The sequence below is a fragment of the Pantherophis guttatus genome, chromosome 3, assembly GCF_059756535.1.
Source record: "Pantherophis guttatus breed Tessera chromosome 3, ASM5975653v1, whole genome shotgun sequence".
Taxonomy (NCBI): Eukaryota; Metazoa; Chordata; class Lepidosauria; order Squamata; family Colubridae; genus Pantherophis; species Pantherophis guttatus.
This window is the reverse complement of record NC_142065.1, coordinates 130,847,766-130,860,581: the sequence shown is the minus strand read 5'-3', so window position 1 is coordinate 130,860,581 and position 12,816 is coordinate 130,847,766. Positions and strand designations below refer to the sequence as shown.

Here is a 12,816-nt window from a genome sequence, read left to right as displayed (position 1 = left end):
TCTTCAAGACTGTCTGGACAAGTCATTGCAATTTTCTTGATGAGGTTTCTTCAGAAGGACATCAAAAAGTGGAGGGTGCATACTGAGATGTCTGTTAACTTGCATCTTTTTAAAACATCACTCTGAGTTGCTTTGCATTATCTAATGCTGTGCTTTGTTTGCATTATATCTAACATACATCTGACATGCAAGCACACATAGTTAATCACTAATACTAATCCTTCTGAAGTAGGCTAAGCTCAGAAATGAGGGTTAGGAAAGTCATTCACTCTACAGGTAGTCCTGTAGATAGAAGGGATAGACAATATGCGTAAATGCAACTACAGATAGTCCTTGACTTACAACCATTCATATAAGGACCGTTTGAAGTTATAACAATACTGAAAAAAATTACGACAGTTTTTTACACTTAAAACCATTGAAGCATCCCCATGGTCATATAATCAAAACACAGATGCTTGGCAACTGATTCATATTTACAACTTGCAGGGTCCTGGGGGGGTCACATGATTATCTTTTGCGACCTTCTGACAAGCAAAGTCAAAGGGGAAGCCAGGTTCACTTAACAACCATGTTACTAACTTAACAACTACAGTGATTCACTTAACAAGTGTGGCAAGAAAAGTTATACAGGATCGGTAGTAAAACCGGCAGGAGGCTCCGCCTACCCGCCATGATGTCATAATGGGTGATCTGCACATGCACACGCACTCCCAATGCAAACCAGTACTAAAGGTAAGTAGAACCACCCCTGGCTCAATTGTGGTAGTAAGTCAAGGACCACCATGTATTCTTCTACCCACATAGAAATTTGAAGCTTCCCTAGCAGATTAGTCTGCTGGATTCATGGAAAATGTATCTGCCAATGGCTATTGACCTACAAACGAAAACAACACCAGACAATGACTCAATCTTATTTAAGATGCTTGTAAATTCTTGAGGAATGTTATGAGTGACACTGCTGAAACTGAGTGCTAGATTGCACAGATTTTCAACTGATCAAGCAAGATACTCCTCCCTGCCACCCACATTTACATGCTATTGATTATTTCCATGATATGAGGATACATTACATCTGTCACCATGGCTGAATTTTGAATTTGAGTCTCACCTTTAATTTGTCATAGCCAGAATCAGTGGTAGACCTCTGGTTATTTTGCTATAATTATTGCCCAAGTTAGTAAAATTTAGACAGCCTTATACAGTGTCCTCCGGAAATATTAATTTATTATAACAGCTATACAGGAAGACGCTGACATATGACCATAATTGAACCCTGCAATTTCATTCATAAGTCATGACAGTCATAAAACAGGCCATCACATGACTGTGCACGATTTTATAATGCTTTTGCGGCAGTAGTTAAATAAATCGCCATAGATGTTAAGTGAATCTGTAGTTGTTAAGTAAACCCATTGTTTGCTCTGGCTGTTTCTCCCCCCCCCACCCCCCAGAAAATGGAAATAAATGCTGGTTTCCAGAAAGAACATAATAAATCGTGATCATGTGACTGCAGAATGCTGCAAACAACTGTAAATGTGGGCCAGTTGCCGAGCGGCCAAAATGCAGTTAAATGACTGCAGAGGGGCTGGACGCTGGAACTTTAAATCGGGGTCATATGTCCTTTTTTAGGGCCCGTTGTAACTTTGAACAGTTTTTAAGTGACTGATTGTAAGTTGAGGACTACCTGTAATTCCCAGGCAGCCTGGGGAACGTTATTCTAAAAAATTTACAGTTGCAAACAATACTATTGCTGCAAAACTTGTAAAAGTGATGTTTTTTTTTCCTCAAATGATTCAGGCTTACTTCAGATAAATGATTATCAATTTCTATCAAGCCACTGTAGTCTAGTTAAATTTTAACCCTGAGCATATATGCAGAAAATAGAAATCAATACTCCTTAAGCAAACAGATAATTTGGACTGAAGCCAGTGTCTCCAATAGTAGTCTCATAGATACCATGAAGCGATTACATACAAATACCTAGTTAAAATATGCAAATTAGTTGCAGACTTTAGATCAAGATACATTTTTAACGCAATTTCATAGTTGAGCAAAAAGCCTGTGTTTTGCCTTACATGAATTCTGTTTGCAAAATCAAAATGAGTTTTCGGGACTAGTGCAATATATTGTAAAATTCATTTAACCCAGGTTTACTCACATGGGGAATTAAAATGCCAGTTTTCCTCACAAAAAGTCTTATATTTTATTTTATTTTATTTTATATTGGATTTCTATACCGCCCTTCTCCCTAAGGACTCAGGGCGGTGTACAGCCAGATTAAAAAAACATGCAGAACAAATATTAAAAACAATTAAAAGATATATAAATTTGGCCCAATTAAAACTCATTTACCAATTAAAAACGTTTAAAACATTTAAAAACAGTTAAAAATTTCATCTTAAGCCAGCCCGGCTTGTTTAAATAAATGGGTTTTAAGGGCGCGACGGAAGGCACTGAGGTCTTGGATTCTCCTTATCTCTGGGGGGAGCTGATTCCAGAGGGTAGGTGCCCCCACAGAGAAGGCTCTCCCCCTGGGGGTCACCAGCCTACATTGTCTGGCTGATGGCACCCCGAGGAGGCCCTCTCTGTGGGAGCGCACGGGTCGATGGGAGGTCGTTGGTAGCAGCAGGCGGTCTCGGAGATAGCTAGGCCCTATGCCATGGAGCGCTTTAAAGGTGATAACCAACACCTTATATAAAGACAAAATAGTTCAAAACAATATGTGAAGCATATAGCAACAATGCCACTTATTCCAAGGAATTCAAAATACTGGCCAAACAGGTAAATATACATTATTTGGTAAAATATCGCAACAAATTGAGTTTGATGAGCTTTCTTTGAGAGAAGCTTCTAAATTATGAGTACCACTAAAAAGGTAGCTTATATCAGAAAGCAGAAAACACAAAGTTCTCTGAGATGTGATAGTGTACAACACATATATCAGATTTTTATTTAGTCTTTGTTGAAAGACTAAACATAAAGCTTACCTGAAGTGGTCAGGCAATTTGAAAGTTTACTCCTTGATTTGGTTGAATATTTGAGCTGATTTTCAGTAGTGCAAGAAGAATGTTTTTCCAACAGCTTATTTTTCATTTAATTCATACATCCTAAACACCTCACAGGAAACTATCAGAGGATGATACAATCATTCCCTCCAATTATTTGCTTATACAATGCTGGAAATCAGTTTTTTATAAAGTTTCTAAGCTAGGTAATGCAAGATCAGCAATGTCTTCTCATACTGAAGGCTAATGTCCAGCAAATTAATCCTCCTCTAGCCAAAAACTTTAATTTCTCTAGAATACTGTCACATGACAATTGACTTTTGCATTGAAGGGGAAAAACACCATAATGTATAAACAAATTTATGTTTTTATGCAGAGTATAAGGTTGTAACATATCTCTTTGCAAAGATTTATATAAAGCTTACATATGCAGGTATTCAGTGACTGTTCACAGTTACAACAGTGATGAAAAAGTAACTTTATGACCAGTTCTCACATTCAAGAACTTTGCAGGTCTGTAAAACAATGGAAAGCTGAAGAAAGATGGTAAGCACAATTGAGATTTCACTTAGTGACTGTTTTGCTTACTGACTGAGTTGATAATCCCAACTGTGGTCACTAAACAAGGTCTACCTGTAGTTCAATTTTAAAGTCTTTCAGTGCTTTAAAAGTACTGAAAAGGACTCTTCTCTCATATGTGAATTTCATTTCAGCTTTAGAAACTCCCATTTCCCTTTTGAATTAACACTCTCAAGTTCATCAGCTCCATCGTATTTCATTTCCTTGCTTGTCTGGTTGATCAATATTACCGGTATTTATTTTAGAGTGATAACGAGACAAAAACCTCTTCAGATAGAGTTCCTGCTTCCTCTTATTTAGTTGCTGGTTGTAGCAAAACGTATTTTCAGAAATGGCTAAACTTCATAGAACTAATAGCAGTGAGGCAAAACTTCCTGTTAACATTTCCGATAACCTTCTCAAAGAAAGCTTCATAGCTTATACACATGTACCAAAAAACAAAACAAAACAAAGAACTCAAAACCCAAACCCAACCTCAACAGTATAATGAAGGAAACTTTTTTTTTAAATAGAGAAAGCCTATTTAATCCATCTTCAATCTAAAACAATTTATTTGGCTCATGCTCTTCTTATAAAAAGCATTAGGCCTTTTTATCAAAGTATATAAAGAAGCTGCATTTTCTTTTCGCATGTAACTGATCTTTATATGATAGCAGAACTTGTAAGAAAAGCTTTTTAAAAAATGCCTTATTTAAAGGATAAATGTACAGGAACAGAGGGAAAGGCTGTATCACTATCAAAATTCTGGGGAAAAAAAAACATTGTAGGATTATAAGTAAATTTCTTGATCAGGGAAAAAGTAGGTTTTAGTGCCATTTAGGTCTCACAAGTACTTAGTAATGCAGGGTGTCCCCAACCCCTGGTCCCTGGACCAGCACTTGAAACCAGTCCATGCAAATAAGCAAAACTCCATCTGTGGGATCCATGCAGCACATGAAACCATGCCCCCTCTGAAAACTCTTTCCATGGTCCCTGGTGCCCCAAAGTTTGGGGGCCACTGTACTAATTAATACCCATTGAAGACACAATGCGATTAGTTTACATAGAAAAAGCAAAAGATCATACCTTCTCTTTTGGTAAGATGAATTTACTTTGTTGCATAGGAATTTTTTTTGTTTCTACAATTTTATGTTGCTTTATCTTGTAGCTTACTTTATATTTCAAAAAACTAGATAAATTTTAGATGAATTAAATAAATTAATAGGCCTTATTCTACCCCTGTAGTTTACAATATCAACTTTTCAAAAGACCAGGTTAAGAATGGGGGTCATGCTGGCCTGGTTTCATTCCTTAGCAGCCAAATGGCTTGTGAAAGATTCAGGATGCTAATAGAATTGGTTCATGGAATACGGCCCAATGCAGAATCTCTTAAATTCACTTTTTTCACTCTGAAATTGAGTGAAAAAAAAGACATTTAAAGCGATGTATATGTTTGTAAAATCAATAGATCTGTTTGGGTGAACATGTTGAAAAATGGTTGGAAGAGGATGGAAAATATTTGCAGCTGTAGCAGTACCACCCCTAAGGGCTGAAATCCTATGCTTTGCAATCACAATCATCTTGTATATTTCTAAATAAACCAAGTACTTTTGCTTACATAGATTTTCTTTTTTATTGCTTGAAATTATCTATTATTGGGTTAGAAATGTGACTGGTTTTTTTTTTATATATATTATTTCAATGGAAACTAATAATCAGTGCTTGGGTGACTAGCATAGCAGTTTTTCAACAACTGTATAAGAGGATCCTCAACCCACAAATAAGGACTTTTCAATAATGTAATTACTTCAATGCAGTCTTAAAGCGTTGAAACCATAAAATATTTAATTGTGGGTTGTCAAGGACATTTATAATGAATATTGAGTTGAACGACTTGAAACTGTGGCACTTCATATTACTTAATAGAAACAAGTGTTTTTTTCTGGTTATTATTACAGGGAAGCTTCCTATAATAATAAAGCAGAGTTGGAAGAATAGTCCCAATATACACTGCTCAAAAAAATAAAGGGAACACAAGCAGAAGACATCCGAGATCTGAATGAATGAAATAGCCTTATTAAATACTTTGTTCGTTACATTCAGTAGTTTTGTGTTCCCTTTAGTTGTTTGAGCAGTGTATAAACTACTGTATGTAACGAACAAAGTATTTAATAAGGCTATTTCATTCATTCAGATCTCGGATGTCTTCTGCTTGTGTTCCCTTTATTTTTTTGAGCAGTATAGTAAGTGTTAAAATACTCAGAGGTTAGAAAAGGAGAAAAAAATATAGCATTTCCTAAAAGTGAACATTCAGAGGGAAAGTAACTTGCAACCTGTAAGTGAGAATCCATCTGTTTCTTCACTCCCTCTGCACACCTGGAAGGAAAAGTGAAGAAAAATAAATGCTTAGATCAGAGGTCCCCAACCCCCAGGCTGTGGCCCATTACCGGACCTTGAGCTGTTTGGAACTGAGCCACAGAAGTGGTGGGCAAGTGTGTGTGTGTGCATCCCCACTTATGCAAGCAGTGGGTGAGTGCATGTGCTCTATTTGCATGAGCAGCTGGCATGCATGCCTGCCACTCACGTGGAACCTTCCCCCGTCACCTGCACTGGTCCACAAAGCTGAAAAGGGTTGGGGAACTCTGGCTCAGATGATAGAAAGACGACTTTTAACTATTTAATTTATATAATTATATAAATTATAATTATGAATTAGTATGAATTATAATTTTACTTGATTATGAATCAACACAATACCAAAACAAACAAACAAACCCCAATTTGGATTTAGAGATACAATTTGAAATAGGAGATCACGCAGACTATCCAGAGTCAGAACAGAATGACTGAAGGAAGAAGCGCCAAAATCTGTTATGGGAATGAAAGTTTTAATCATTATGAAGTTATGCTTGGAAGTTTTTCCTCTGGTCTCATAATCTTTTCAAAATAGACTTAGATTCAGATTTTCTTTGAGGAGCCAGTTAAACAATACTGAAACAAACAATGAGTAAATTTAAATTCTAAGCTTTAAATTGATGTTTTAAGAATTATTTTGTTTTGTGTTTTATTAACTTATTCTCTAATAAAGATAAAAATACCCTTAAGTCAAGCATGATTCTTTGTAACTTTACATAGACACTTTTTTTCCTATGGGTTATTTCAAGAGAATTTTTTTTTTACATGTTTGGCCCATGATTTGGTAGTCCCTGGAAGTATACCATTAAAGCACTAACTAGAATTAGTGCAGTTTAGCTTTTTTGTCCAGATGATAAGTTGTCATTTCCTAAATTGATTCTCTATTACTAGAAACATTCTCCATTCCTGTTTTCTAGACTTCTAAGAGAAAGATAGCCCAGAGCTCTCCTGGAAAGGATGAACCATTGGTAGAAACATTTTTTTTTTCTACTTCTTGTTCATGGAACTTGGATGCCTGGCTCTAAAATAAGCTCTTGAGGAACAAACATGGTGGAACTACAGTCTGGAATAAGATGTCTTGGTGTTTTGAGTTTTAAAGGTAAGTAATTTTCTTCTTGAAATTTAACGTGGGAGTAGCGTTCTTGTTGTTTGTAGAATTATATGCTGATTGCTTTCACTTTACCAAGCCTGACCTGGCTTCAGAACCAGATCAGATCAGCTGTGTACTATCACTACCTAAGGTATGCTTGTGTGAATCTTCATTTAAACATTTGCAGACAAGAGCAATGCAGTTCTACGAAACATGGTCCCTCCAGATTTGTGCTCTAGAGCAGGGGTCCCCAACCTACAGCTCATGGACCTGCACTAGTCCACGAACCACCAGGAACAGGGGCCACACAAGCAAGTGAAGTCCCATCTGTGCATGCACAAAATCCAGGCAGTACGCAATTCCATGTCCCTCATGGAACAGAACCCCATGTTTCTGGTCTGCAGAAAAAAACGCTTTCTGTGAAACTGGTCCCTAGTGTCCAAAAGGTTGGAGGCCGCTGCTCTAGAGAAACCACATTCTTTCTCAACTTCCAGATCTATAGCTTCTTCAATGTTCACATTTTTCCATGAAGTTTCTAGTCTCTGTTCTCAAGATGCCTTGCTTATTCCAGCTCTTTCTTTTTGTTCTGTGCCTTTTCATCTCCTACCCTCCCTATCATTTAGGTATCCTCCCAGGTATCTTACTTGCTCCACTTACTTTACTTGCATAATAGCTGAAGGAAAAATCAATCTCAGTCAAAATGATTACTTTGCATAAGACTTGATCTTTTCATGCTGTTAGCTTTGCTTCCTAAACTAGTAAATGCATCACCATCATCCTATTAGTACTACCATGTTTTCCCAAAAATAAGGCTGTCTTATATTTTTTTAAACCCCGAAATAAGTGCTTGGCCTTATTTTGGGGGATGTCTTATTATTTTGGGGTGCGTGGTGCAAGACAGGTCTCCTCTTGCTGTCTTACCTGATTTCCAGCTGTCTCCCTAACCCTAACCAGAGGAAATGGCAGGGACCAGCTGTGCATATGTTTAAATATTTTCGGGAGGGAGCTTATTTTAGCACATGCACTCAAAAGCCCGATTGGGCTTATAATCAGGGGATGTCTTATATTAGGGGAAACAGGGTAGAGGTTTTATGTTTATAAACACAATAGAAGATGTTTGCTCAATGCTATTGTATGCAAATTTTGCATTTTCCTTATGTGAGATTAAAAAATAAACCGTCAAAAACAGCTGTTTCTTTAAAATGTCGTTACTTGTGAAAAATGATCCCTAAGAACAAAACTGCAATACACAATACAGAGAAATACAGTTCTATATACTTACATATATCTATATTGATTTATGTATTCTATTTGTACTGCTGGAAATACTAGAAAATGAAGAGCTGCGAAAGCCTTCTCTAGGCCATTTCATTTAGATTTCATTTAATGGGAAGCAGTGTAATATGTGTTAGATGAAATATACTCACCCACCTATATACAAACAGGTGAGTACACATACAAAGAAATCTTCTGTGTGCAATAGATTAGAATTGCACAATTACCAAGAGGTTTCTACAGTTTAATTATACTTCCTCTAATCTTTTGATAAGTTACAATATTTTGCAGTAACTATTGTAATATAACAGCTTATGCCAAGAAGAAGACTAATGAATGTTAAGCTAATGCTTCCTCTTAATGGGCATACATAGTGGATGAAATTAGGAAAGCTGTGTAAATTAGTTAATATTTGTATTATACCAAAGACTGTATACATTGACTGTAATTTCTCAACTAAAAGAAAACTAAAACATTTCAGGTCTTCTACAATTCTTTGATATATATATAAAAAAATCAGGCACATTTGTTAAATATGTTTAATTTTTTTTAAAAAATAACTAATGACAAAATAAAATATATACATCACATCATACTGTGTAAACACGCAACATCACTGTACAAAAAATATACATGCAAAATAAAGCGAAATTTCAACCAAAGTAGGAAATAAAATAATTCAGAAGCAAAAAAGTTATGGTTGGTATGAATGTACACCCATCCAGTTTTGATTTCAATTCTTATTTTAAAAGTTTCTGTACAGTTTTACAAAAGTAAAAGAAAAACAAAAGAAAAATAAATAATTTACAATGGGAGCCACAAACACTTAAAATTATAACCAGATGATAGTTTTAAGATGGATCGCTATAACTATTTTGTATGGGATGCCGGCTTATTTTTTTCCCCAAGGCTCATTACACACAAGAAATATATGTGACTGAATGTCCTTGTCTAATGCACAGAAAACCGTTAATCTCAATATTCCACATATTAATATTTTTTTATTATTCAATAAAGAGCTTGCCATCTGATATCAGGTTCTGGTCCATGGATGCTTGAGAGATTTTTCTTTGAAGAACACAAATTTTGCTTAGTATTGTAGAAAAAGCAGTAGACAAATCTGAACATTCTATAAAATAGAAATTAATTTTGGGGGGAAAATAATACTTTGGCATTTTGAACAACAAACCAACCAAACCAAACCAAACTTCAATAAAACATTCCCCATTTTTAAAATCCAGTTTGTTTTTCAGGAGATGAAAATAATTTTACAATCTTTTAAAACCAGGTTGACCTTTTAACAAAGTTCTAAGATAAGCATCAAGTTCAACTAGTTTACAACATATTGATAAACCTTCACCCACCCCGACCCTGGAATTTCCAAGCACAAAGTCATAAAGCTCACCGTACTATGAATGTGCTTTTTTTCTATATATTTATTACAGTTACAACTGAAGGTCTCATAAATAGTTGCATAAAATGTTAAAGCCACAACATTGCACGTGATATGAAATAAAATTAAAAAAAAATATCCCAAAGTGAGTGCATTTACAGTATTATCTTCCTGCTGTTTCCTGCTTGATGGTAGAGATTGGCCTATTTGTTACCAAACTCAGGAGTCCTTTTCTGAAAGGTCCAGCCAAAGCTGACCTGAACTAAAGACCCGCACAGTGGTATACCACCATTTAGGAAGAAGGAAAAGAGGGCAAAAAATAGAGACACAGATTGAAGGCAGGTAATAGTCTATTTACAAGTAAGGCCTACATTTTATCAGAGCAAAATGGTTCATTCTATCCGTATGCAAAAATCTTGAGGTTGGATGCACTTAAAAGCTGAGCCTGGTCAGTGCACTGCTATGCAAGGTATACACAGGCGAGGCAACTGGAAAGCTCTATGTCCAAGTCAAAAATGAAAACAAAAACCAGATGGTCCAAAATGGGCACCATCCAGATGGACAGCCATTTCATTAAATCATTTTTAAGTGTCAGTGTCCATATTTTGTCTTTTAACACCAGTGCTTTGATCATAGGCATAGTTCCTTTGTCTAAAATCTTGAAAATTCTATTTAAGGTCATTCGCAAAATTTTAATTCTCATTTGACTTTTTTTAAAAAAAGTTTTTTTTTTTTTTTGCAGAAACCTGAATAAAATACTGTTATAAGTTGTAATGTTCTTCATTGCCTTTTGCAGAGTACAGTGTTGTAGTCCTCCACCCCAACATAGTTTTACGCTGCTAGTCACAAGTATAATCGTGTGCAGATTTACTTGGAATACATTTTCACACGACGAACCATGCTAGCAGCTGATTGGTTTGTTTTTTTTAATCTTCTTCACCCCAAATTCAAGTCAACAACTGATTGGCAGGAGAGCTTCATCCTCAGTTTAACTGACAGGTGAAAGAGAATGAGAGAGAACATCAAAGATAGGTTAAACTTTTGGCAAGAGCCTGCTCTGTAAAAAGTTTTTAATGCTACGAATGGGTCGAACATCGTTCTGGTGTTTTCGCCGCTCAATGAAAGAAGTCAGTCTGGCTATGTCAATGCTGTCAGCACTTTTGGCACTGCCTGGCTGCAGCCATTGCTCCTGGAGGGCCAGTGCAGCAGAAGGACGCTTGGCTGGGTCATCCTGCAATAAGAAACATACAAAATCTTTGGCCTTCTGGCTTACTCCTTTGAAGTAGTCATCTGGGAAGCTAAAGTCTAAGCGACAAATGTTCAGGCAGGTTTCCTCTACACTTTCATCCAAGAAAGGAGACACACCACTAAGGAGGACATATGTGAGCACTCCAATGCTCCACACATCTGAGGTCAGGGAGACGGGATTTCCAAGGATAATTTCAGGAGCTGCAAATTCTGGGTTCCCAAATAACTGGTGGATATAATAAGTAGTGTTGAGCTGAACTGCATCTCCAAAGTCAGCTAATCTGATTGTTGCTTTGGCCAAACTCTTATCCACCAGAATATTTTCGGGCTGAAAAAGAAAACAAATTTTCAACTCTGTTAAACCAGATCAAATTCTAACAGTGTTACTTTATATATATATATATATATATATATTTGCATTTTTTATTTTTTGAAGCAAAACAACATTAGCCAAATGAGTATTCTTAAAACGGTCAGCTATAAAAAGGAAAAATATCCATGTATAGGCATAATAGAACAAAGGCATTTCAGCTTGCTGATCGTAACATACATTTACTGAACTAAAAGCAACATTAAATTTTAAACAAGAAATAATTGGGAAAGTGGTCAATAGCTTCTAAAATTTAATGGTGTTGGTGGCAATAATATGCTTGCTGAATGCTTGTTTCTAAACAAAAAACGAGACACCCTCAAGTAAAAATATTTTAAATGCTCTGAAAATATTTTGATGTCAATGGTCAGTGGTCATTGCCCGGTTCACCTTTAGGTCCAAGTGTACTATTCTGCAATTGTGAAGATAATGTACAGCTTCCAGAATCTCCCGCAGATACAGCTTGATCTTTCCTTCAGTGAGATTTCCCCATTGTATAATGTAATCAAGAAGGCGACCCTGGTTGGCCCTGTGAAAGCATGAGTATCATGTTAAAAGTAAAGTCAACAGCCTGCATTTCACAGGTAAAGTAACATGCATCAGTTTCTAAAATGTATCATTTCTAAAGTAACCTCGTCCAATTATTAAGAAATTAATTTTGCTAATTCAGAATTTGGAGTTTAATAACCCCTTTGATGTATTGTCATTATTTGAGAATGTGTTTCTAGCTCATGTAGGATATGCAAAAAAAAATTATGTTATATAAAATTAATTATCTTTATATAAATGTTGTATATTATATAAATTATATAAAATTAACAAAATAATAATACTGTGCAACAGTATTAACTCTGTAATATAACCTCAGAATTGATGATAACGGGAAATAAAAGCTTTGTTAGTTATATAAAGAAAAAAAATCTGAAAAAAATTGTTAAGATTGCTCAAAGGCAATTTATCTTCCTTTTCTCTTTGTCAGAACTCTCTTGTCTAATCCAAATATGACAAACAACACAAAAGAACAATCCATTGCTTCCAGTTAAGTATAATTTTTTGCCTCCAGGACTATATAAAAATAACAACTTTCGAGCCAGTCCTTATACTACAAATATCCACGATTCTGGGTGCCTTGATAGTTTCCAAACCTATGGATACAGCTAAGAACATTCACATGTTTAACACAATTAACAATCCTTAATTTGAGCCCCAAATGTGGTATAACAGGATAAACTGGAATTCATATTAGTTCACATTCTGATTCCTGAATTTCATCTCCAATACCAAAGTGATCACAAGGAACAGGGCCACACAAGAGGAGGATTCTAATAAATAAGCAGCTTTTGTTGTATACATATATATCACAATATTACCTCTCACAATGTTATCCAAAGTACAGAAAAGAAGTAAGAAATATTAAATTAGAAATGACAACATGAGTTTAAAAAAAATATAGGCCTAC

At 35.7% G+C, this 12,816-nt stretch overlaps 1 protein-coding gene across 2 annotated transcripts in view; it reads right to left on the bottom strand.

Moving 5' to 3' along the window:
* Nucleotides 1-8,871: 8,871 nt before the first annotated feature.
* TRIO (trio Rho guanine nucleotide exchange factor) overlaps nt 8,872-12,816 on the bottom strand; it is a 263,174-nt gene continuing 259,229 nt past the window's right edge. For both annotated transcript variants that reach the window (XM_034411889.3, XM_034411890.3), the window contains exons 56-57: nt 11,748-11,886; nt 8,872-11,315 (exon numbers count right to left, since the gene is read on the bottom strand). In XM_034411889.3, coding sequence (XP_034267780.1) covers nt 10,773-11,315; nt 11,748-11,886 — 682 coding nt within the window. In that variant the 3' untranslated portion in view covers nt 8,872-10,772. The remainder of the gene's footprint in view (nt 11,316-11,747; nt 11,887-12,816) is intronic.